The 26,976-nt window shown below is 42.7% G+C and overlaps 1 protein-coding gene across 1 annotated transcript in view; it reads left to right on the top strand.

Moving 5' to 3' along the window:
• Positions 1 to 26,351, top strand: part of ADGRD1 (adhesion G protein-coupled receptor D1) — a 121,191-nt gene extending 94,840 nt beyond the window's left edge. The window contains exons 22-26 of the mRNA XM_083373240.1: positions 2,317 to 2,408; positions 16,233 to 16,359; positions 18,511 to 18,552; positions 21,066 to 21,158; positions 24,306 to 26,351. Of these exons, the coding sequence (XP_083229366.1) occupies positions 2,317 to 2,408; positions 16,233 to 16,359; positions 18,511 to 18,552; positions 21,066 to 21,158; positions 24,306 to 24,404 (453 nt within the window). The 3' untranslated portion in view covers positions 24,405 to 26,351. The remainder of the gene's footprint in view (positions 1 to 2,316; positions 2,409 to 16,232; positions 16,360 to 18,510; positions 18,553 to 21,065; positions 21,159 to 24,305) is intronic.
• The last annotated feature ends 625 nt before the right edge of the window (positions 26,352 to 26,976 follow it).

Genomic DNA, 26,976 nt, shown 5'->3' with positions numbered 1-26,976 from the left:
TGTCTCTGTCTCTCTGTCTCTCTGTCTCTCTCTCTCTCTCTGTCTCTCTCTCTCTCTCTCTCTCTCTCTCTCTCTCTCTCTCTCTCTCTCTCTCTCTCTCTCTCTCTCTCTCTCTCATTATAGACCACATATATCTCAAACGGAGCCCAGTTGGCAGCTGTGGGCAATTGTTAAGTATTGGCTAAATAATGGGAAGGTGAACAAGGAGTTTATATTTCCAACTAATTAGGGAGATGGAAAATAGATGCCAGAATCCCCGTGAAAGGAAAGGCACCATCTATTATCTGACTTTCCTTGGATGGCTGCTTAAGAAAGACATTTATTTGCAGACCGTTATTCAATGGGGGTGCGGGGGGGGGAGGATGTCATTATTTTCTCTCCCTAGGAAGTTGATAGCCTCAGTTGCCTACTAAGAGTTGGGATTTTAAACCTGAAAGCTGAACATCCGAGTTTAAATGTTAGAATGCAGTCCAATTTCAGGTGCAGGGAACCAAGAACGACACAATAAACCACTCCAAGTAGTTTTTTTTATTGCTGTTTGCCTGTAGACAGGAATCTTGCCAGACTGAAGTACACGTTGCATAGCTGTTAGATAAATGCTGTGAAGATTTAGGATGAATCTCTTTGGGGTCTCTTTCTACATAAATGATGCAACACAGCACCACATCCAATCCCTATTGTTTAGGACTATTGCTGGTTCGGTACCGATCTTGTCCTATTGCCGTTTTGTTGACTTCAGCCTTATTTTTGCACGCATCCTAGTTTTGAACCACCACAATAAGGATTTGATTTGACTTTGATTTGAGGACAATCGCTTCCTTCAAGGAGGTGTTTCCTGACCTGGACTCCAGTCCCCATAATGTTCAGCCAGCATATCCACAGGCATCTGGTTGATGAAGAGGATGGATGGATGTCCTTTTTTTTTATCCTACAATTCCTTTCTCCAGGGTTTAGCTACCTTTGCTTCAAACCCAAGGGATAGCTCTTGAGTTTGAACATTTTTTTTAAATATAAAAGAGCACCTTTTAAGAGCATTTGGGGGAGGAAGATTACTTTGTTATACTTCGTAATAGCTGAGATATTAGCGCTTTGGGAGAATCATTATATGGAGCCTAAAATGTGATTTTTATGGGAAAGGCCTATAAAAGGCTCTCAAGTCAGAGACATGTTTTGCATACAAAAGGCTCAAAGTCCGTCTTTTAGCAAAGCATTCTGTCAGAATCCATTTATATTTCATTCCTAACTCCCGATCTGGGCAAACCCAAATCTCACCTCCTTTACTGGATTCTGCCATTTTCCAAGGAGGGGAACAGAAGGCAGGATGTTAATTGGCCATCTCTATCCCTTAGACTCCTGAAGACTCTTGCGAGTCCCTTGGACTGCAAGGCGATCAAACCGGTCAGTCCTAGAGGAGATCAACCCGGACTGCTCTTTAGAAGGCCAGATCCTGAAGCTAAAACTCAAATCCTTTGGCCACCTAATGAGAAGGAAGGACTCACTGGAGAAGAGCCTCATGCTGGGAAAGGTTGAGGGCAAGAGAAGAAGGGGACGACAGAGAATGAGGTGGCTGGATGGAGTCACTGAAGCAGGAGGCATGAGCTTAAGGGGACTCCAGAAGATGGTAGAGGACAGGAAGGCCTGGAGGAACGTCGTCCATAGGGTCGCGATGGGTCGGACACGACTTCGCAGCTAACAACAGCAACAACATCCCTTAGACACAAGGGTTGTGTATTCAGTCTGCCTGGAGGCCATCACAAAAGACCAGGGAAGAAAACCTTTGAACTAAGAAGAACAAAGAAAGAGGGAGGGGGGGATTCTGGTTTGTATCTCCAACTGGAATGTGAAGGGGGGGAAGTAATAATGTTGCAAATGTACTGATGCTTCTCTTTTCCCACGAAGGGTTTTGACACCTGAAACTTAATTGATCCGGGACTGACCAAATGGACTGAGGGGAGGGGTTTTACTCAGGGACACTTTAAAAGATAAATCTGTGACAGAGTTTCCAGATCCTGTCTAGATTATCCACTGTCAACCAGGTTTTAGTAAAAGTTCCTGCTTGGACAATCTCGTCTCCAAGAGTTCTTCTTTCCTAAGAGGTGGATTGGGGCAGGTTCTGACCCATTCCTTAATACATATATATTTAAAGGGGGGAAAGACAGAATCACACAGAAGTTAACTTGAAATAATTCTGAGTTACACGGTGCGTGTTTGTGTGTGCATGTGCACGCACACACCCTCACAACCTCCCCCCCCAAAAAAAAACACCCTGGTGATTTGCTTTGCTGATGCAGTTCTTTATTATTTTCATTTTGATAGGTTAATATCTGCATCCTTATTGCCGTGACCAAAGTAATTTCAAGAATCAGTACCGAAAATTATAAGGTCCATGGAGAAGCTAACGCATTCAAGTAAGTTTGCTTTCTTCGTTATTTATTTATTTATTTATTTATTTATTTATTTATTTATTTATTTATTTATTTATTAAGCGGGAGCCTCTGAACTGCTGCTGAATTCTGAGTCCAGATTCATAAAATCTGATTTATTTATTTATTTATTTTTTAAAAAAAGGAAATTGTGTTCCAAATCAAGACTGGATGAATTCTACAGCACTATTTAATCGCAAAGGAGAAGGTAGCCTCCAGTCTTGTGAAATTAAAAAGGAATCTGAATGTTCAATACAAGTTGGCTGTTGGGGCACTTTCTGAAAAATACACTTGAGGCGGAGAGTTAAAAAATTGGGATCCCATCTAAGGGAAGAGTCCCCTGGGATTATTTTGTAAACAGATTTTATCCCTATATTTCAATTCCACAAGCACGTCTTTTGCTGAGTGATAAGCACAAGGAAAATACTTCCTTCCTTCCTTCCTTTCTCTTTTCCTCCCTTTTTCTTTTCTTCCCCTTCCTTCCTTCCCTTCTTCTTTTGCTTCCTTCCTCCTTTTTCCCTTCTTCCTTTCCTCCTTTCCTCGCTTCCTCCTTTCCTTCCTTCCTTCCTCTCTCTCTCCCTTCCTTCCTTCCTCCTTTCCTTCCTTCCTTTCTCTCTCTCCCTTCCTTCCTTCCTTCCTCCTTTCCTTCCTTCCTTTCTCTCTCTCTCCCTTCCTTCCTTCCTCCTTTTCTCCCTTCTTCTTTTCTTCCCCTTCCTTCCTCCCCTTCCTCCTTTTTTCTCTTCTTCCTTTCCTTTCCTTTCCTTTCCTTTCCTTTCCTTTCCTTTCCTTTCCTTTCCTTTCCTTTCCTTTCCTTTCCTTTCCTTCTTTCCTTTCCTTTCCTTTCCTTTCCTTTCCTTTCCTTTCCTTTCCTTTCCTTTCCTTTCCTTTCCTTTTCCTTTTCCTTTCCTTTCCTTCCCTTCCCTTCCCTTTCCTTTCCTTCCCTTCCCTTCCCTTCCCTTCCTTCCTTCTTTCCTTCCTTCCTTCCTTCCTTCCTTCCTTCCTTCCTTCCTTTCCTTCCTTCCTTCCTTCCTTCCTTCCTTCTTTCCTTCCTTCCTTCCTTCCTTCCTTCCTTTCTCTCTCTCTCCCTTCCTTCCTTCTATTTCCTGCTCTTTCCTTCCAGCCTCCTCCTCCTCCTTTGCCTTCTCTTCCTTTCATCCTTTCTTCTCCTTCTCCTTCCCCTCCTCATCCTCATCCTCTTCCTTCCCCTCCCCTCCCCTCTCCCCTCCTCCTCCCAGTCTTTCTCCTCCTCTTCCTCCCCCCCCAGAATATTATTCAGCCTTTGGAACCTGTCAATCTTCCATCTGCTTGGCTTTGCTCATTTGGTATTTGCTATGGCAGAAATTTACAAAATTCATCAAGTGCCTTTATAGTCCAGGAATGCAACAATAACCTTCGCTCTTGATTAGAACAGCATGAGATATTTTTAACCTTTTAGCACAGGTGACACAAGAAAATGAACTTGCAACTAAAAATAAGCAGCCCTGGGCATTGCTATTTTCCCCTTCTTTCTCACAAGACAGACAGTCCTAGATAATTTCTTATCTGTACTGAAGAATGCTTGTTTGCTGTAGTGAACTCAAGGACAGGAATGGAGAACATAATAAATATTTATAAATGGATACTCAATGGATGTTATCGGTTGGGCCAATCAGGCCCATAGAAGGCTTTAAGTAACTGTACGGCTCCTTAGAGTAAGCTCTTAATAAAACAGCTTGTGATTCCACTTGGCAAGGGCCAAACTGGTATGTGTGTACAAATTTGCCCGTGTGTGTTGAAGGACCCTGGAGATGAAGTTTGTTGGCAGTAAGACTATTTGCTGAAGAGCAATTTTGCCTCATTGCAGCTGGCAAGAACAAATTGGTGTAACTGTTGCCAATAATTTTCCCTGGCACGCCAGGCTGTTGAACCCGTGCTGATTTGATTAATGGCATATTGAAGAAGAACATCAATCTGGCCTTATCACTGCTTACCGAAGGGCAATCCGAGATCGTTTGAGCCTACTAAGCAGATTCTGATTTCCTTAGGAAACTAAGCTTCAAAGACCTTACTCGTAATCTCCTAAGTAAGTAGCGGAGATTATTTTGTTCGCTTTTGTAGTGGGTCTTGCCTGGTGGATGACGGTTGCAGAACCACACCTGTTTTCTATTCAAGGATGATAGGTTGGGTTTGTTTGTTTTTTTGCACGCATGTCATTTATCGCTTATATGGAGCACCACAATACATTATCTCTGAAAGAGTGGTCCAGTTTATGTCAAAGTTCTGGAGATCTTTTCTGGACCTCCTAGGAACCGACCAAGGACTCAGTTCTAGTCATCACCCACAGACGAATGGCGGGACAGAATGATTGAACTCAGTACTGGAGTAGTACCTACGTTGTTTTATTAATTATACACAAGATGACTGGATGGACCAAAGTAGCTTATAACAATGCTGTGCATACCAGCACAGGCTTCAAGCTATTTTGGGGTGAAGGGATTAGCTGGTGACATCATTGTTGCCATGGGGACCTCCAACTGGAGGCTCCGTTCTTGTCCCTGGCAGGAGCTGGAGTAAAGGACAGGAGCTCAACCTTGCCCCATGGCAATGCTTGGGTCTCAAATGTGGGCTTGCTCAGTTCCTACCCAATGTTCCAACCACTTGATCCACTGTGCTCCTTAAGGATGGTAGTAAATGAGTGGGGTAGAGATTCCTGCTGCTCTTTAGAAGGCCAGATCCTGAAGCTAAAACTCAAATACTTTGGCCACCTAATGAGAAGGAAGGACTCACTGGAGAAGAGCCTAATGCTGGGAAAGGTGGAGGGCAAGAGAAGAAGGGGACGACAGAGAATGAGGTGGCTGGATGGAGTCACTGAAGCAGGAGGCGTGAGCTTAAATGGACTCCAGAAGATGGTAGAGGACAGGAAGGCCTGGAGGAACATTGTCCATAGGGTCGCGATGGGTCGGACACGACTTTGCAACTAACAACAACAAAGAGATTCCTGTCTCTGCAACAGCCCAAAGTATCAAAACGGCAAAAACGATGCATTTGCAATGCAAAAACTTGTTAAAAGTCTTTCTGCTGAGAGTGCACAGATAGCTCTTCCTTCGAAACAAAACTGCTTTACGGTTCTATTACTTATACCCTCTGGTTTTAGGTTTGGTATCCTCCATTTTTTTCCCACCATTACTTAGAGAATCTAAAGTTGGAACCAAACATCATGCATATAGAGGTAATCCTTCATTTACAATAATTCATTTAAGGTAAAAGGTAAAGGTTCCCCTGCATATGCGTGCTAGTCGTTTCCGACTCTAGGGGCCGGTGCTCATCTCCGTTTCAAAGCTGAAGAGCCAGTGTTTGTCCAAGGACGTCTCCGTGGTCATGTGGCCGGCATGACTAGACGCCAAAGGCGCACGGAACGCTGTTACCTTCCCACCGTAGTGGTCCCTATTTTTCTACTTGCATTTTTACGTGCTTTCAAACTGCTAGGTTGGCAGAAGCTGGGACGAGTAACAGGCGCTCACTCTGTTATGCGGTACTTGGGATTCGACCCGCTAAACTGCCGACCTTCTGATCGACAAGCTCAGCGTCCTAACCCACTGAGCCACCCTGTCTCTAATTCATTTATAACAGAATAACAGAGTTGGAAGGGACCTTGGAGGTCTTCCAGTCCAACCCCTGCTCAAATAGGAGTCCCTATATCATTTCAGACAAATGGCTGTCCAGTCTCTTCTTAAAAACCTCCAGTGTTGAAGCATTCACAGCTTCTGGAGGCAGGTTGTTCCACTAGTTAATTGTTCTCCCTGTCAGGAAATTCCTCCTTGGTTCTACGTTGCTTCTCTCCTTGATTAGTTTTCACCTGTTGCTCCTTGTCCTGCCTTCTGGTGCTTTGAAGAATATCTTGACTCTCTCTACTTTCTGGCAGCTCCTTAGATATTGGAAGACTGCTATCCTGTCACCCCTAGTCCTTCCTTCCATTAAACTAGGCATACCCAATTCCAGCAACCATTCTCTATATGTTTTAGTCCTTTAATCATCTTTGCTGCTCTTCTCTGCACTCTTTCTAGAGTCTCAACATCTTTTTTTACATTGCGGTGACCAAAACTGGATGCCGTATTCCAAGTGTGGCCTTTCCAAGGCATTGTAAAGTGGTATTAATAATTCACGTGATCTTGATTCTATCCCTCTGTAATGCACTCTAGGACTGCAATTGGCTTTTTTGGCAGCTGCAGCACACAGCTGGCCCATATCTAAGTGATTGTCTACTAGGACTCTGAGATCCCTCTCGCAGTTACTAGTATTGAGCAAGGTACCCCCTATACTATACCTGTGCATTTGATTTTTCCTGCCTAAGTGTAGAACCTTACTTTTTTCACCATTGAATTTCATTTAGGGCTGTTTGAAGTTACAGAAGCCCTGGAAAAAAGTAACTAAGGACTGTTTTTCAAGCTTATGGCCATTTCAGCATCCCCGGGGTCACACGATCAAAATTCAGATGCTCGGCAACTGACACACATTTACAACAGTTGGAACACCCCAGGGCCATGTGATTGCCCACTTGCTACCTTCCCAGCTGGGCTTCTGCCACGTAAAATCAATGGGGGAGGTCAGGTTCGCTTAATGACTGCTTGATTCACTCCATAATGGCAGTGATTCACTTAATAGCCCCGGCAAGATGGTTGTAAAATTGGGACCTGGAGGACTGCCTGTATGCATAGCCTCCCTGTCAGCATGAAAAGGGCTAATTGGGGAAGGGCGTGAGGCTTTGGTGTGTCTGTCTCCTGCCTTTTGCTCTGCCTGTTATTTATCCTGCCTGGCAGAAGCTCATTAACAGCTTCTCGATAAACTGCCAAGGCCAGGTTTTATGGAATGATTTTGCTCATCATTGCCTCCGGTGTGGTCTAGTGGACTGGAAAAATCAGTATCATTTCTCCAGTACATGCAGTCTCTGGAATATTAGCTGAGGAATCGACAATGAGATTTGTCACGAATAAGTGGAGAGAGAAAGAAAGAGAGGGAGAGGGAGAGAGAGAGGGAGGGAGAGAGACAGAGGGAGAAAGAGAAGGGTATGAGAGAAAGAGGGAGAGACACAGAGAGAGAGAGAGGGAAAGAGAGGGGGAGGGAGAGAGGAAGAGAGAGAGACAGAGGAAGGGAGAGAGAAAGAGGGAGAGAGGGAGGCAGAGAGAGAGAGGGAGGGAGGGAGAGAGACAGAGGGAAAGAGAAGGGTATGAGTGAAAGGGAGAGACAGAGAGGGAGAGAGAGGGGGAGGGAGAGAGGAAGAGAGAGGGAGAGAGAGGGGGAGGGAGAGAGAAAGAGGAAGAGAGAGAAGGGTATGAGAAAGAGGGAGAGAGAGAGAGAAGGAGAGAGAGAGGAAGGGGGAGGGAGGGAGAGAGTGGGAGGGAGAGAGACAGGGAGAGAGAGAAGGGTATGAGAGAAAGAGGGAGGGAGAGAGGGAGAGAGAAAGGGGGGAGAGAGAAATGTCAGGAGGGGAAAAATGTCTTCAGCTTTTAAAGAAGATTGTTCATTTGGAATCTACATGTGGCGCTTTTCTTTACCATGTGGCTCAATTATTGCATCATTAAAAAGATGATTCAATTCCCTGAGATGTCAAGAATGAAAACAGCATCCTTTTTGTTTTTTTTATTTTTGGATTTGGATGCATAGACCTTTTTTTTTTAAAGCTCATGCATTGTTGAAAACAAGCCCAAGGATGAACTAGGTTGACTGTCAGGCCCCAAACCACAAATGACATGTGTTGATTCTACCAAGCTGAGTTGTTTTGTTTTTTTAATTACTTCCCACTGGTAGACAGAATCTTGCCAGACTGAGGACTCTCTGGGAACTGTTAGGGAGGGCTGTCTTCACCCTCTTTCTTTCACACAAAATATCTGGACTGAATTCTCTCTTAGCTCCTCCAGGGAATTCAGACTACATTCCATCACAGTGTGTTTATTCTCTCTCTCTCTCTCTAATACAATCTATTCCTGGGCAGTCACTTGACTGAGATGGTATAGATTCTCCTGCTTGAGCAGGGGACTGGACTAGAAGACCTCCAAGGTCCCTTCAAGCTCTATTCTATTCTATTCTATTCTATTCTATTCTATTCTATTCTATTCTATTCTATTCTGTTCTGTTCTGTTCTGTTCTGTTCTGTTCTGTTCTATTCTATTCTATTCTATTCTATTCTATTCTCCATTCCATTCCATTCCATTCTATTATTCTATTCTATTCTATTCTATTCTATTCTATTCTATTCTATTCTATTCTATTCTATTCTATTCTATTCTATTCTATTCTATTCTATTCTATTCTCCATTCCATTCCATTCCATTCCATTCTATTATTCTATTCTATTCTATTCTATTCTATTCTATTCTATTCTATTCTATTATTCTATTCTATTCTATTCTATTCTATTCTATTCTATTCTATTCTATTCTATTCTATTCTATTCTATTCTGTTCTACTCTTTCCATATTCTATTCTATTCTATTCTATTCTATTCTATTCTATTCTATTCTATTCTATTCTATTCTATTCTATTCTATTCTATTCTATTCTATTCTATTTTCCATTCCATTCCATTCCATTCCATTCTATTATTCTATTCTATTCTATTCTATTCTATTTTCCATTCCATTCCATTCCATTCCATTCCATTCTATTATTCTATTCTATTCTATTCTATTCTATTCTATTCTATTCTATTCTATTCTATTCTATTCTATTCTATTCTATTCTATTCTATTCTATTCTATTCTATTCTATTCTATTCTATTCTACTCTTTCCATATTCTATTCTATTCTATTCTATTCTATTCTATTCTATTCTATTCTATTCTATTCTATTCTATTCTATTCTATTCTATTCTATTCCATCCCATCCCATCCCATCCCATCCCATCCCATTCCATATTTTCTATTCTATTCTATTCTATTCTATTCTATTCTATTCTATTCTATTCTATTCTATTCTATTCTATTCTATTCTATTCTATTCTATTCTATTCTATTCTATTCTATTCTATTCTATTCTATTCTATTCTATTCTATTATCAGGCACCAAATCAAATAAGATAAGCAGTGATTCTTCTAAGCTGAGTTCATCCACTGCGACTCCTATTACCCCTCTGTGCATAACGTGGCATAAGGTCCAGGCTACATGTTACTCTTACCTCTCAACAGAGTTTCAATTTCTGATTCTGCAGGTGGAGTGTTATCAATTACAGGCCCAGACTGTCCTTGGAGCCTGTTTTGTTTTCTAACACCCAAGGTTGGAGTAGTAGGACAGCAAGCCCCCCCCTCCCCCCCCCAAAAAAGAGGAGGGTGGCGCCAGATCCCGAAGCAAGACATTAAGCAGGGAGATTAAACAGTGATCATTAGCAAGCCAGAATGCGAGTCAGCATTGATAATGTCTTAAAGCTAATTACATCTTTGGCTCATTGGACATGATAAAAGACAAACACTATTTGGGTCACAGTTTATTAGACTCAGGAGAGAGAAAAAAGCTCCTGCGAACTAACACGCAAGGTTTTTCCCATGTAGCACTGCAAGTTTTCGGAAGAGAAACCAGCAAAAAATCTCAAGGCAATAAGCTAGGCTGGAAGTTGTTGACGAAAGCCACAGCCACAACTTCCATTGCTACCAAAAACAAAAACAAAAAAACCTGTCTTGGTGTTATATTTATTTTATTTATTTATTTATTTAATTAATTACATTTATATACCGCCCTTTCCCGGAGGACTCAGGGCGGTTTACAGGGTAATTAAAAACCAAAAATACAAAAGTTAAAAACCAAGTTTAAAAAAGATTAAATTTATCCCTGTACAAATAAAACCCCAATTAAAATAAATTAATCCTCAGCCTGGGCCAGAGAGCTCGAAGAGCCAGGTCTTCAGGTCCCGGCGGAATGAACGGAGGTCGGAGGCAGTCCTAAGCTCCACTGACAGCTGGTTCCAAAGGGCAGGTGCACCCACAGAGAAGGCCCTCCCCCTGGGTGTTACCCACCGGCAATCTCTTACCGGTGGCACCCTGAGGAGACCCTCCCTGTGGGAGCGCACTGGATGAAGGGAGCTTGATGCCGGCAGCAAGTGTTCCCTCAGATATCCCGGACCCAAGCCATTCAGGGCTTTATAGGTCATCACCAGCACCTTGAATTTCACCCGGAGGGCAACCAGAAGCCAATGCAGCTCGCGGAGTAGAGGTGTTACGTGGGAGTATCGGGAGACCCCCATCACAACTCGCGCGGCCGCATTCTGCACCAGCTGAAGCCTCCGAGTGGTCCTCAAGGGCAGCCCCATGTAGAGAGCATTGCAGTAGTCCAAACGGGAGGTCACGAGCGCATGAGTGACTGTGCGCAAGGCATCTCGGTCCAGATAGGGTCGCAACTGGCGCACCAGGCGAACCTGGGCAAATGCCCCCCTGGTCACGGCTCCTGTGTGGTCTTCAAAATTGAGTCGTGAATCCAGGAGGACGCCCAAGTTATACAGGTAGTCCTCAACTTACAAAAGTTCATTTAGTGGCTGTTCGAAATGAGAAAGGTACTGAAAAAAAAGTGATCGAAATTCAGACCCTTGGCAACTGGTTCGTATTTATGACGGTCGCAGTGTCCCCGTGGTCCTGTGATTCCCCCCTTTTGCGACCTTCTGGCAAGCAAATTCAACGGGGAAGCCAGATTCACTTAACAGCCAGGCTACTAACCTAAGCGCTGTAGTGATTCAGTTACCGACGGTGTCAAGAAAGGTCCTAAAATGGAGCAAAACTCTCTCGACAAACATCTCGCATAGCAACAATAGATTTTGGGCTCCAAAGTTGAGGAATATCTGTAAATGCAACCCTGAGAGCTGAGCTGAGCTTGCAGGAGATTTTAATATTGTTTACACAATACAACGCTTCCCTACAATGCGATTCCTCTTAGATAAAAGCCACTATTTCGAAATTTCACTTCCATTCCAGCACATCTTGTTCCAACGAGTGGGAGTAGTAAAATGTTGTAATTGCGGGTGGTTGATTTTTTTTTGGTCTCTCTCTCTCTGTGTTGTTGTGGTTGGTCGGCTTAATAGCAACATGTTTTTTTCTTTCACCTTTTTTTTAAAAGATGAATATTTTGAGCCAAAAAAAATGAGTCCTTTTTTCTTTCTTGTTGGAGGCTTAATTTTCAAAGGAGGAGCCCAGGATTTTTTTTTTAGTCCTAAATTCAACGGAATTTGCAAAGAGTATCCAATACGTTTTAAGAACGCAGAGAAGTCTAGCCGAGCAGCTTTGCCCTGTTCGGAGAAAGATTTGTGTGATCTGAGTTTGGAAGGTTTAAATTTTTAATGGCACCTATTCATTAAATCGGACTGTGGATCGATAATAAACGATCTGGCCAATAAGAAAGAAGTTTGCGCCAACAGAACTGCACATCCAGCAAACTTTGCAGCAGAGAGGCAGAAAAAGCACACACACACACACACACACACACACACACACACACACACACACACACACTAGAGCCCATATGGCATATGGTCTCCCGGTCTTTGATATTCAGGATGTGTAAAAGCCCAGGGAGGGGGGGGGGCGTAGGTAATAATTTTCAGGAGAGAGAGTTGCTGCTTTGGAATTTTAATAGAGGCGAAAGATGTGATTAATTAAAAATTTGTGTGCTTTCAAAATGTTCTCTGGGGCCCAGAGTGAGTGAACTTGCTTTAATGTTGGTTTTTTTAACCCAGGATGGAAATAATTCAGTACCTAAATATGTACAGATGGCTATGCCCAAATGCTTTTTTTCTTTTTTTAACGGTGGGGCTAAAAAGCAATTACAATGCAAAGGTGGGGCAGGTGTACAATCGCACATATCCTTCTAGCCACATTTCCCCCGATCGTGGTGGGTAACCAACCAAAGATGTAGGTGAACCCTTTTTTTTATTTTCTGCGCCTGTTTTTTTTTTTTTAAAAAAAATTGTGATTCTGGAACGATAAGATTAAATATTTGTATCTACTGAGTATTTTGCATTCGGGGCAGTTCTATAAAACAGGGATAACAGATCGGATTCGCCTTATGGCCCTTTGCTTATTCTGTCACAACGGCATTGAAAAAAAAGTGATTTACTTTTTTTTGTTTTTAAAATAACGCTGTTTACTGTTGTGCTGGTTAGTTCTTCTGGACTTCAGCTGCAAGTAGCTTGGGCTGATCGGTGAAATACAGCCTTTCTTTTGTTGGGTTAGAAGTCTTTCCCCAAGATGAAAGGAGCGACTGCTGTCGTTCCAGAGTTGTCGGGGCACCCTTCTTTCGTCGCCGCTTCTCCGGGGAGGCATGGATCCATTGGGGTTTCCAGGCAGGACGAAAATTAGCCCCGGGGGTGCGACGGTCCACAAGCCCGCAACCAGTTGCTACCGTGCAGGACTGGAAGTCCGCTTGGTGGAGGATTTTTCATGTGGTACGGCCATGAAGCCACAAAACTGTATTTAGCCGGGTAAAACCTGGAATGGCGATTGGGGCCTGCCCAGAGTTGACGGAGAAAAAGAATTATCTAAGGCTGAGTCTGGATGATTCATCCCAAACACTGGAGGAGAACAGAATTCTGTCATATTTACTGCGGGTAAAAACAGAAGTGGCTGATTCTCCGTAACACCAAGAGGGTCAGGTCTCTCAACATTTCTTCCTTGAAGACGTTTTGCTTCTCATCCAGGAAGCTTCTTCCGTTCTGACTGAACGGTGGTGGACGGAAGGATTTATATTCCTTGCAGTCGTCTGCTCATTAGTACTCTTTCTGAGAGTTCTTGAGGCCACGAGGAGGTTTAGCTGTCCCTTCAGGGTCACCTCCATGTGATTTGAGCCAGGCTGTGTGTAAGGATGCACATACTGGGGTCAGTGGCATACCGAATTTCCTTCTTGTGTAATGCTTGTAGCAAGGAGTGACCAGTATTCTTTTGCTGCAGTGGAAATGCATAAATCAAACTCTGCCAGGTAATCCACAAGCTTGCAGCAGAACGATAAGTTCCAGTTTCATAATCATTTGTCAGTCAGTTAACGAGGGTGCTTTTCAGGGAGCTGATGAATAATTGCACCCCATGCATTAAAAAAAGGGGATGGGTGATTTAAAGCCATTTAATGTTCCTGTCCCCATTGTAAAATGACTCCATTAGAGAAGTGGTACTGATTACTTCCCTACTTTGAGCTGAATATATCAATATGCCTTCCTTGGTTGTCAAACTGTTGATCAAAAGCCATTATCACTGATCCTTCAAAAATCCAACGAGTCTGGCATCCAGGGTAAAAGAACATAGGATGATCTAAGAAGCTATCTAAAATCTTCTAGTTCTCTAGGATAAGAGCAAAGGATGTTCTAGAAAGTTATCTAAAGTTTTCTAGCTCTCCAGGATAAGATCAGAGACTGATCTAAAAAAATTACATAAAGACTTCTAGTTCTCCAGGATAAGAGCAAATGATGGTCTAGAATGTTAGTTGAAGTCTTCTAGCTCTCCAGGATAAGAGCAGAGGGTGATCTAGATAGTTATCTAAAGTCTTCTATTTCTCTGGGATAAGAGCAAAGGGTGATTTAGAAAGTTATTTGAAGTCTTCTAGTTCTCCAGGATAGGAGCATAGGGTGATCTAGAAAGCTATCTAAAGTCTTTTAGTTCTCCGGGATAAGAGCAAAAGGATGTTCTAGAAAGTTATCTACAGTAGTCTTCCAGTTCTCCAGAATAAGAACAGAGACTGATCTAAAAACTTATGCAAAGACTTCTAACTCTCCAGGATAAGAGCAAAGGGTGATCTAGGAAGTTATCCAAAGTCTGCTCGTTCTGGGTAAGGTGCAACTTTCAAGGATGTGGGCTAGTTGACCTCTCAATTGACGATTCTTAAAATTTTCAGATCTCAGTTAAAATGCACAGAAGACATCTCTAGCTTTTTAAAAACGAGAGTGGTCCATGTGTGATGATCCAGATGCAAAGGCTCCAGGAGTCATCTTTTATTATCAATGGCCGTAGTTGTGATGGTCAATAGGACAGCATTTGGAACTCTTTGCCTCATGATAAATTTATTTATTTTGGTATCTTTGAGCTAGTCTTGACTTCTGGCAACTGCCTGGACAAGTCCCAGCAGTTTTCTTGGCAGGATTTTGGAATGGTTGAGTTGGCTTTTTCTTGTTTGGGTTGACTGGCCTAAGGTCATGCAGCTGGCTTTGTTCCTAAAGCAGGACTAGAACTCACAGTCACCCAGTTTCTAGCCTGCTGCTTCAACCTCTACACCAAAGTGGCGCTCTCTCATGGTAAAACATACACTCCCAGTCCTTGAGGGAGCTTACAAACCATTCAGCACTCAACTAGCATGGTCAATGCTCATTCTGGCCGTGAACATCAGGTGGGAGGGGGTGTTATATTCCTCAGATCTGAAACATATTCTTGAAAAATATTCAAGAGCAAACATGGCTCTTGGCTTAGATGAACTCTCTGTGGACCGCATGGCGGTGGATGAGAAGGTCATCTAGTTCACCTTCTTTGCAATCTCTTCAAGAGGCCCAGTGGGATGTCTTGAGGAGGAGCATCAGCATTATTGGATTAGGTACAGATGAGGAAACAGATTTTATCTGTTAGAGAAACAGCTGTGCATCTTGGCACATCACTTCAGCTTGTTTTCCCAAGGAAAATCTCCCTTAGGTTGAGGTTGACTTTGAAGGAGCACAGAAACATCTTGTTTGCTTGGCTGTGGCATGACCACGGCTCCCTGTCACATTCTTAAAGGACACATTTTTCAACGTTCTGGTCCAACGTTCGTAGGATTCCCGCAGTCCTGTATCCGAACACAGAATGTCAGAATAACAGACTTGGGAGGCACCTTGGAGGTCTTCTAGTCCAACTCCCTCGCTCAATCAGGAAAGCCTGTAGACTTTTCAGGATCAACCAAGGCCCTTCCCAGCTCTCCTTGTCAGGCCTGACCCAGCGTGACCTCCTAGGGAAGTAAAACTCTCGATTCCATTTGGTTGAAGTGAAAAAGGCACTTTTACTAAGAGAGGCTGATTGCAGTAGAGTCAGGCAGAATCTGAAGTTCCCGTGCATCAGTGCAAAGCTAACCGCTTGGTTCCCCCCCCAGCCCTCCCCCCATAGTCCGTCCCTGTGTGCCCAATCTGGCGCCGTTGAGATATTTTGGGCAGCGCTGAGGTGTTTGGGCTAGTGAAATTCCATTCTCAGGGGACGCGGTCTTGAAGATGCTGGCAAGGACCAGACCCCCAAATTCTCTGTTCTTCCTCAAACATCAATTCCCTCTCCCAATTTCCCATCACAAAGATATATGGCTTTATTGCCCATTTGTTCCCCATTCCCTTCCCCGGTTCATGTCAGAATGCCAGCAAGGTGCCAAACTGAAGGCGGTGGATCGGACACTCCCTCCTTGGTGTAGAAGGAAAGCTCTTGAGATGTCATGATGAGCAACGTTCATAACCACTATTTGTTTGAAGCATTTTTCTGCTCAGAGGTCAATTGCGCAACCTTCACTGAAACGTCCAGAAATGTAGCGAGGCTCGTTCGATTGTGACTGCCATTCAAAGGAACTGGATTTAATTTATATGCCGGATAAGGCCAAAGAACCTCAGTATAAATAATGTTATGTTTTTGTTCCCTTCTGATTTTACACAGAATGTTATTAGCAATCTCCTTCTGGAACCAGTTTTTCTCTTATCCACCGTATAAATCAATCAAATCATTCTTCCTCCAGCTACGGTGCCTTATTATGCTCATTGCAACCCATAACGTGTAGAGAGGGCTGCTACGATTTCTTTTTTGCTTAAAACAAAAACCCCTGAATATTACAGATGAACACAAGGGTCAAAACCTATTCTTCGTATCCTACAGATTGACAGCTAAAGCGGTTGCTGTTCTCCTACCCATCTTGGGAAGTTCATGGATCTTTGGGGTCCTGGCAGTCAATGACCGAGCTTTGGTGTTCCAGTACATGTTTGCAATATTTAACTCCTTGCAGGTATGTCCAGTTGGGTGTACACACCCCTCAAGATGCCATAATTGGTTTTGTTGTATCTAACACAGTAAGATAACCTAAGCGTAAAGCTTATTTTAATAAATCCACACGTGTGTTATATTTGAATGCAACCATTGGCATTGTTGGAGGACAAAATGGCTTAGATGTTCTATCTAGTCAGGTGGAGCAATTGCCAAATCTTTAGCAGTTGCCTACAACAAATGTCAAGGGTGTGATGGCTCAGTGGTTAAAGATGCTGAGCTTGTCAGTTGATAGCCCAGGTTTGAGTCCTGAGCTCCGCGCAATGGGATGAGTTCACGTTCCTTGCTGCAGCTCCTGCCCACCTAACAGTTTGAAAACATGCAAATGTGAGTAGATAAATAGGTACTTCAGTAGGAAGGTAACAGTGCTCCATGTGCCCTTGGCATATAGCCATGCTAGCCACATGACCACAGAAAATGTCTTCGGACAACACGGGCTCACTCAGCCAAGAAACGCACCTGAGCACCAAACCCTAGAGTTGAACGTGACTGGACAGGGGAAACCTTTACTTTTTACAACAAAAGTGCAAGATTCTCATGGTTTTCTTTAATGAGATTTGTTAAAAGGGAAAAAGGGATTCTGTTGCAAAAATATTCCCATTTGGATATCTGCGGGGGTCCTTGTTGCTCTCTGAGCTTGGTTGTTTTCTTGCAGATGTTTCATTGGCCAACTGGGAAATACCATCATGACTAGAAGGGAGACAGGTTTGTGGAAAGGAGGAGGAGGAGGAGGACTGTGGGGTTCTTGGCGCTCTCTAAGGTTGGTTGTTTTCTTGAAGACATTTCATTACCCAACTAGGTAACATTATCAGTACATTGATGATGTTAATTAGTTGAGTGATGAAACATTTGCCAGAAAACAACCAAGTTCAGAGAGCACCAAGGACCCCACAGTTCAACCCTGAGCTATATGTGTTCTTTTCTATTGGATACCTTTACTTTAGTGCTCACCTTCTTTCCAAGCTAATTAAGGACGGGACTTTCTTGACTTCTTGCTTACCACATCTTCATGTGCTGGATGGTGGGGGCTACCTCTTCCTCTGGAAAGGAAGAATTGTGTACATGTTTTGCCCTTGTAACAGTTTGCAGAGCACCCACCTCTTTCTCAGGCTCTGAGAATGCCTTCGCACTGATGTTTTAAAGGAAACCAAGGACGGTGGTCAAAAGTGCCATTTCTTTGGCTGCTCCTCCCCCCACTAAAAAGTTGAGCTTCGCCCAAATTGATGAAATGTAAATGAGAATAACAGAGTTGGAAGGGACCTTGGAGGCCTTCTAGTCCAAGTCCCTGCTCATGCAGGAAACCCTATACCATTTCAGACAAATGGTTGTCCAATCTCTTCTTAAAAGCCTCCAGTGTTAGAGCATTCACACCTTCCGGTGGCAAGTTGTTCCACTGATTAATTGTTCTCACTGTTAGGAAATGTCTCCTTAGTTCTAGGTTGCTTCTCACCTTGATTAGTTTCCATCCGTTGCTTCTTGTCCGACACTGGCAATCAGCCTTCTCCTAGCTAAAGCAACTCATCAACATATGATTTTGTTGTTGTTGTTGTTGTACACAGTTGTGAGCAAGGTCACTGACCTCATAAATCTTTCAATGTATATCTATAGAGATAGATAGATAGATAGATAGATAGATAGATAGATAGATAGATAGATAGATAGATAGATAGATGATAGATGGATGGATAGATAGATAAATAGATAGATAGATAGATAGATAGATAGATAGATAGAGATAGACAGATGATAACTAGATGAGATAGATAGTAGATAGATGATAGAGATAAATAGACAGATGATAGATGAGATGAGATAGATAGATAGATAGATAGATAGATAGATAGATAGATAGATAGATAGATAGATAGATAGGTAGGTAGGTAGGTAGGTAGGTAGGTAGGTAGGTAGGTAGGTAGGTAGATAGATAGATAGATAGATAGATAGATAGATAGATAGATAGATAGATGATAGATAGATAGATAGATAGATAGATAGATAGATAGATAGATAGATAGATAGATAGATAGATATCCTTCCTTGACTGTCATAGTTTGAAATGTCCTTTCTGACTTTCTTTTTTTAAAAAAATATTAATTTGATTTTATCATTTCAGGGTTTTTTCATCTTTCTGTTCCATTGCCTCCTGAACTCAGAGGTATGTTCCCATCTCCACCCCGTTCCAGGCAATAAAATCCAATTGATGCTGGGATAAGATTATCCTTATGCATCCCTTTCGTGGAAAAAATACATTGATTTAAAGTTTATGCTGTAACACAGCCATTATGTTAGAAGAACGGGGCCATTTAATTACTAGGCTCTAGGGAAAATATCTTTTCTTTTGTTACAGAACATGTATAGTTTATATAATGGTATATTTAGCTGTCATCCCCACAATTTATGGCGTTTTCAGAAAAGTAGTCTGTCAAGGACTCCAAGCATTAAAACAAATAGCCGCTGCTCATATACCAGGATTCCCCCCCTCCCGGACATTATTTTATCTGGTTAAATCAAAGTTCATGGTGTAGCTTAGTTCGTTTGAAATATTACCACCCAATTATCCTCTGAAAATGCCAGAAGGGACTTCATTAATTATGTCAGGAATAACCCATGTCAACTGCACTGAATTGGTGAACAGAATTTAATTTGGATTGCTTTTATAAGCAAATGCAATCAAATAGAGTTTTTGTCCTACTCTTAAGCGCTTCTTTCTCCTGGCTGAGTCTACTTTTGAGAACACAATCATAGCCACAGCTAGGGCAAAGACAACTTCATTTTTCCAAGGTTGTGTAAACTCAGCGTTGGCAACTCGATGGCCTGCAGTGTTTCACAACCAAAACATATCAGGGTTTTTAAGAAAATATGAGTGCTGCAGCTGAATATGTCACAAAGCCACTAGGATGTTTGTTTGTTTTTTTCCCTTTAGATGCAAAGATTGGAAGAACTCATAACTAGGTCCTAAAGTTGCTTTTTAAAAGGCAACTGGAGTTTGCATTTCCTTGAAGATGTTTTGTTTCTCAACCGAGAAGCTTCTTCAGTTCTCATCCAAGAAGCTTCTTCTTCAGAACTGAAGAAGCTTCTTGGATGAGAAGCGAAACATCTTCAAGGAGAAACAAAGTCTAGTTGCCTTTTGAAAAAGCACCTTTGGGACCACCATGATCTGGGATGACTGAGAATCTCCATAACTGTGTTTTGGCAATTCCAGGGATATGTCTATGGGGGTTCTCAGTCATCCAAGTCATGGTGGTCCCAAAGAGGCTTTTTCAGGAGGCAACTGGACTCTTGTTTTCCTTTCAAGTTTCGCTTCTCATCCAAGAAGCTTCTTCAGCTCTGACTGGATGGTGGGGAATTCTTCAGTCAGAGCTGAAGAAGCTTCTTGGATAAGAAGCAAAAGATCTTCAAAGGAAAACAAGAAAGTTCAGTTGCCTCCTGTAAAATCACCTTTGGGGCAATTCCAAAGGTAGCAAATGTGCACCCAGATCCCCTGCCATTCTTGAGAGTTGAGGTCAAAACATCTGGAAAACCTCAGGTTGCTATCTCCCCAAGTTAATTACATTCCAGGGAAGTAACGAGGGGCCTTTCCTGGACTGAGAATTTCTCCAGCCCTATGATTCTGTTGTCTAGCTCAGGGGTCCTCAAACTTGGCCCCTTTATGACTTGTGGACTTCAGCTCCCAGAATTCCTCAGCCAGCGTGCCTGGCTGAGGAATTCTGGGAATTGAAGTCCACAAGTCATAAAAGGGCCAAGTTTCAAGACCCCCTAGTCTAGCTTAATACCTTCACCACCACACCAAACTGGCTTTTTAGCCCAACCTTATTCTTCTTGCCAACATGAGCTACCTCACCAATGCCTAAGAAAGACAGTGAGAGAGAAAAATCTCCTTCTCTAATTGCTCCCCTTCCTGGATGCAGCCCATCCTTCTTCTCCATCCCTTTGCCCACTTAGATCTCATTTCTTCTCCACTGCTGGCGAGCATCCCCGAAGAGAGACCGAAATAATAGAGACAATTTCAGGTATTCATTAAAAGGTCATTTAGATCCCAATTGGACAATAGGGGGAAATTATACGCTGCTATTCTAAGAAGCCTGCTTGCATATCACCATTGAGTGCCACAATAGTTGCTTCTGGCTGATACGGCAATTAAGACACGTAGGCGGATCTGTTCAGCCTGTTCCTTTTTGATCCCTCACCCAGAAATTTCCAACCCACCAGCCGCCTCTCTGAGACCAACACAATTTCAGCCAAACGTTGTTACAGAGCTACCGTATCTCTACATAATTGCTCTTCTGAACTGCCATTGGCAATCAATTTCCATCCGAAGGGTTGAGGGATAGGTAGGTTGAATGCACGCCGCCACTTCAGATATCCGTGACACGTGAATTCTGCAGAAGCACTTAGAGTCTAGTGGTCAAATTCCATTTATTTATTTATTTTTCCCCTGGGATTTGGAAACAGGACAAAGGTGGAGAAGAATGAGCAAAATCCTTGTCTTTCTGATCAGGAGGGGAAACGTTTGGTTAGGCACCAGTCAAAGTTGCAAAGGTGCTGGGGAAAAACAAAGGAAGGGAAAACGAATCAAGTCGATGGAAAGCCAGGGAACTGGGACTTCGGAGGTAGCCTCAGGAGCTCATATCTTCCTAACCTGGAAACATCTTTCTCTCCCCTCTCAAGGTCAGGGCCGCCTTTAAGCACAAAACAAAGGTGTGGTCACTCACCAGCAGCTCCATCCGCAACATCAATGTGAAACCTTTCAATTCTGACATTGTAAGTATTGCTGGAACCGCTCAGTCTGGTGTCTTCCTCCAAAAATGAAATCTGAAAAGGTCCTTTTCCCACCCTCAGCCTCCTCCAGCACGTTCTGTTCCATACTTACCTGCTGGTTTCCAGTCATTACTGTTGAAGATTCAGAACAACAGAAGGGGAAGGGGCCTGAGAGGTCTCTTAGTCTGGCCCCTGCTCAAGCAGGAGACCCTAACCCATTCCAACACTTGAATCCAGTTGGGAGCCAATCCAGGTTTATTCCAATGACACTGGAAGTTTTGAAGAAGAGATTGGACAACCATTTGTCTGAAATGGTGTAGGGTTTCCTGCGAGCAGGGGGTTGGACTAGATGACCTCCAAGGTCCCTCCCATCTATTCTATTCTATTCTATTCTATTCTATTCTATTCTATTCTATTCTATTCTATTCTATTCTATTCTATTCTATTCTATTCTATTCTATTCTATTCTATTGCTAAGCACATTGGTTTGTGCTTAAATTGTAAGCCGCCCTGAGTCTTCGGAGAAGGGCGGGATATAAATGGGATTAAAATAAAATAAATAAAATATTCTATTCTATTCTATTCCATCCTGTTCTGTTCTGTTCTGTTCTGTTCCGTTCCATTCCATTCTATTTCTATTCTGTTCTATTTATTCTATTCTATTCCATTCCTTTCCATTCCCCATTCTGTTCTGTTCTGTTCTGTTCCATTCCATTGCGTTCCATTGCATTCCATTGCATTCCATTCCATTCCATTCTATTCTATTCTGTTCTGTTCTGTTCTGTTCTGTTCTGTTCCATTCAATTCCATTCCTTTCCATTCCCCATTCTGTTCTGTTCCGTTCCATTCCTATTCTATTCTATTCTATTCTATTCTATTCTATTCTATTCTATTCTATTCTATTCTATTCTATTCTATTCTATTCTATTCTATTCTATTCTATTCTATTCTATTCCATTCCATTCCATTCCCCATTCTAGTCTGTTCTGTTCTGTTCCGTTCTGTTCCGTTCCATTCTGTTCCATTCCATTCCATTCCATTCCTCTATTCTATTCTATTCTATTCTATTCTATTCTATTCTATTCTATTCTATTCTATTCTATTCTATTCTATTCTATTCTATTCTATTCTATTCTATTCTATTCTATTCTATTCTATTCTATTGATTTCCACTCCATGTTGACTTTGGCAGAGTCTCCCCTGGGAGAAGGTTGTTTCCACTGTAATTATTGGGAATGTCCATGCAACTTAAGTCAGGTAAAGACTTAGAAACCTGTTTAGATTGGATAGGTTGAACCTTGATTATTATTATGTTTCTTTAAGTTTGGTGCTTTGGGCTAATCCAGCCCGTTTTAGAAGTTTATGAGTCAACATAATGGGCCAGCCTTCTAAATGGGTGAATTCACTAATTAAATAAATGTTTCATGAACACGGTCCTCTCAACCTGGTGGACCTGAAAAGGACTCATGGAGAAATGGGCCATCAGGTGCTGCTACTCTAAATGGCCTGTATCAGAGATAAGGAGTTCATAGGTAGCATCGCTGAAAAACAGTTGTTGAGGACCAACCTAAAAAGAAGGCAGCCACTTTCCTGTCTATGTTTGGGAGGTCTATCATATGATGCAAAAAGATCCCAGTATTTCAGAGGCTGCCACAAGAAGGAGGGGGGTCAACTTATTCTCCAAAGAACCAGAAGGCAAGGCAAGAAACAATGGATGGAAACTTAACAAGGAGAGAAGCAACCTGGAATTAAGGAGAAACTTCCTGACAGTGAGGACAATTAACCAGTGGAACTGCTTGCCTCCAGAAATTGTGGGCGCTCCATCACTGGAGATTTTTAAGAAGAGGCTAGACAGTCACTTGTCTGAGATGGTCTAGGTTCTCTGGCTTGAGCAGGGGGCTGGACTAGAAGACCTCCAAGGTCCCTTCCAGCTCTATTCTATTCTAATCAAAGAGAGAAGCAACCTGGAATTAAGGAGAAACTTCCTAACAGTGAGGACAATTAACCAGTGGGACAGCTTGCCACCAGAACTTTGTAGGTCCTTCATCACTGGAGGTTTTTAAGAAGAGGCTGGACAGTCACTTCTCTGAAATGACATAGGGTCTCCTCTCTGAGCAGGGGGTGGGACTAGAAGACCTCCAAGGTCCCTTCCATCTCTGTTGATTGATAGATGAGTTTCATCTTGAATCCAAGAGGTGCATGAGAGAAAGAGTATAGGCACAGTATATTAGCAATTTCTCAATGCTCCATCAATGAAGTGTCCGTGGTGCACTCTTGGTTGTTGGATTTGTTGTTTGTGTTTTGTTTTGCAGCCATTTCATTACCCCAACTAGGTAACATCATCAGAGCTAGGTAACAAACTAGGTAGCATCATCAGAGCTAGGTAACAAACTAGGTAACATCATCAGAGCTAGGTAACAAACTAGGTAGCATCATCAGAGCTAGGTAACAAACTAGGTAACATCATCAGAGCTAGGTAACAAACTAGGTAGCATCATCAGAGCTAGGTAACAAACTAGGTAGCATCATCAGAGCTAGGTAACAAACTAGGTAGCATCATCAGAGCTAGGTAACAAACTAGGTAACATCATCAGAGCTAGGTAACAAACTAGGTAACATCATCAGAGCTAGGTAACAAACTAGGTAGCATCATCAGAGCTAGGTAACAAACTAGGTAGCATCATCAGAGCTAGGTAACAAACTAGGTAACATCATCAGAGCTAGGTAACAAACTAGGTAACATCATCAGAGCTAGGTAACAAACTAGGTAGCATCATCAGAGCTAGGTAACAAACTAGGTAACATCATCAGAGCTAGGTAACAAAGTAGGTAACATCATCAGAGCTAGGTAACAAAGTAGGTAACATCATCAGAGCTAGGTAACAAACTAGGTAACATCATCAGAGCTAGGTAACTAACTAGGTAACATCATCAGAGCTAGGTAACTAACTAGGTAACATCATCAGAGCTAGGTAACAAACTAGGTAAATCACTAACATTGATGATGTTACCTAGTTGGGGTAATGAAACATCTGCAAGAAACAACCGAACTCAGATAGCACCAAGGACCCCCCTCCTTTCAACCCTGAGCTACAGATACTCTCCTTTATTGCTCCATCAATTATCCAAACTCTTTCTTTCTCAATCCAGATAACTGTGACCAGGCCTGCCACAACAACGCCAACCAAACTCAATACTAATGATAAAAGCAGTGATTCTGGCAACAAGATGGATCTTTCCGCTGTCTGACATTGGCCCTTGTTGACCCTTCCTTCAGATACCCAAGCAAGCCACCGTCCTCAGGATCTTTGATTCGTTGCCTGACTACCTATTACTCTCTGAGAATTCATTCCTCTTTACTTCCTTCCTGCTAAATTGAAGGAGGGGCAGAGTTGCCCATTGGACTGAATCCATACTTCCAGCTTTTCTCCTCTCGGCTGGGAGGACTAGCTACAGAATAGGCAAAGGACGTTTTACACTGGATGGTCCTCTAAGCACTGGCAGAGATGAAGCTGAGGAACATTGGTAGGAAAGGGAACTCCAGGAGGAGCTCTGGATCTGCAAAGCTAAATTTTCTCATGGCCCTAACATTGAAGAACTCTTGACCAGACACCTATGCGTTAGATAGTGGAAGGATACAAAAGAGAAGCTACACCAGGAAATGTCCAACTGCCTTTGCATACCACTGCAGAAGCAGAGGTGATGGAATCCAGCTCTGTTTTCTGATCTTGGCCTGGAGACTAGCAGAAATAGCAGATGTTATATTTGAGCCTCAAGTATATTTGCTTGGGGGTTCTCCGGATTATCCTGACGCTGGTTGTGACGGACACGCAGAGCTTCATTTCATTGCAAGAAGCTTTTATCTCACCTGGGGGGAAACATTTGTATAGAACCCTCCTACTTTCCCAGATGAGACTCCGCGTCTCAGCCGAGTCCTGTTTGTAGACCGAGCGGATTTCTCTTTTGTTGAAAAATCACGGTTGCTTCGCTGTCCATCTTGCCAGACAGAACAAAACTTGAATGCCAAACAGCCACATTCTCCCCCCCCCCGACGAAGCGAAACGAAATAAAAAGAAACAAGCAACCCACCTCCACAGAAATGAACAAGATAGAAAAATGACTCTGAGGTGTCAGCCAGGCTGCAGCTGGAATTGTGTGATTATCCACGGATGTCATTTAAATTTTTTTTATTATTATTCCTTTCTCCCGATAAGCAGACAGATGGGTTTGCGTTTTGGGTTGTTTTTTTTTCCCAGCCGTGCAGCAATGCTGTAGCTTCTGGAAAGAAAAGCAACATTTGATTGATTCAACCAAGGTCTCACCACCTCCCTTTAATGGATTTCGCTAGTAGAGTTCCTTTGCTGAACTTCCTAAATATAGTGTATCTTGGCAGTCTTAAGCACTAGAAACTTGCTTTTTTTAAAAAAAAAAAGGTGGAAGCAAACAGGACAAAAAGAGAGAGAGAGAAAGATCATTGCTGCATGGAAGATCACAGGCTTTTCATGCTAATTCAAAGCCAAGCATGTCCAGATGAAGCTAGAAAGATCTTGTCTGGTGGCCTCAAGATACACTATCAAGTCATTGTAGAAAATAACCCAACTTGGTTATCTATCTAATTTATCCTAGGATAATTGATCTTTGTTATCCTGGCCATAAAAGGTGGGAAGGAGAGGCTAAACCAAAGCAGAAATTCACCCCTTCAATTTATGGGACGGGAGTCTCCATCTCATAAAACTTCGTAGCCCTATTACTTTCTGTCCTCCTTTGACATCTTGATTTGATGGAATGATAGTCTCCATCTCAAGTAACTTCATAGCCCCACAACTTCCTGTTCTTCTTGACTTCTTGATTTTATGGATTTGTAGTCTCCATCTCAAGACTCATAACTTCCTCTCCTCCTTTGATTCCTTGATTTGATGGAGTGGTCGTCTCCATCTCAAGTAACTTCATAGCCCCACAACTTCCTGTTCTTCTTGACTTGATGGAATTGTAGTCTCCATCTCAAGACCCAAAACGTCCTGTCCTCCTTTGATTCCTTGATTTGATGGAGTGGTTGTTTCCATCTCACATAGCTTCATAGCTCCATAATTTCTTGATCTTCACAGAACGCAGAAGTTATGCCTTGATATGGTCCCAGCTTCAGGCTACCTACCAAATGAGGCAGCTTGTGGTCTGATTCACATGCAGGTATGAACCATTGTCAGAAGTTTTGTGTTGACCCATTAATTCCTCTTTCTCTGTCCTTTTTCCCTATGGGTGTTCACCATAATTTAGGAGTACATTGGCACTGTCATCAATACTAGTGATAGCAGGATGGTCTAGTTTTTTTGACTACCCTTAGGACAGGGGTTGCATATTCCATCTTGAACTAATCAAGGTTAAATTGAACTAAAGGTAAAGGTAAAGGTAAAGGTTCCCCCACACATGTGTGCTAGTTGTTTCCGACTCTAGGGGCCGGTGCTCATCTCCGTTTCAAAGCCGAAGACGTCCGAGGACGTCTCCGTGGTCATGTGGCCGGCATGACTGGATGCCAAAGGCGCACGGAATGCTGTTACCTTCCCACCGGAGTGGTCCATATTTTTCTACTTGTGTTTTTTACGTGCTTTCGAACTGCTAGGTGGGCAGAAGCTGGGATGAGTAACAGGCGCTCCCTCTGTTATGCGGCACTCGGGATTCGACCGGCCAAACTGCCGACCTTCTGATCGACAAGCTCAGCGTCCTAACCCACTGAGCCACTGCGTCCCTATTAAATTGAACTAATCATGGTAAAAATTCATGGTGACTTAGATGATACTTAACTCTGCTCTTACAGCCTGCCTAC

This window comes from Vipera ursinii (assembly GCF_947247035.1).
Source record: "Vipera ursinii genome assembly, chromosome: 14".
NCBI lineage: Eukaryota > Metazoa > Chordata > Lepidosauria > Squamata > Viperidae > Vipera > Vipera ursinii.
The sequence above is the reverse complement of the archived record's forward strand: the minus strand, read 5'-3'. Positions and strand labels throughout refer to the sequence as shown.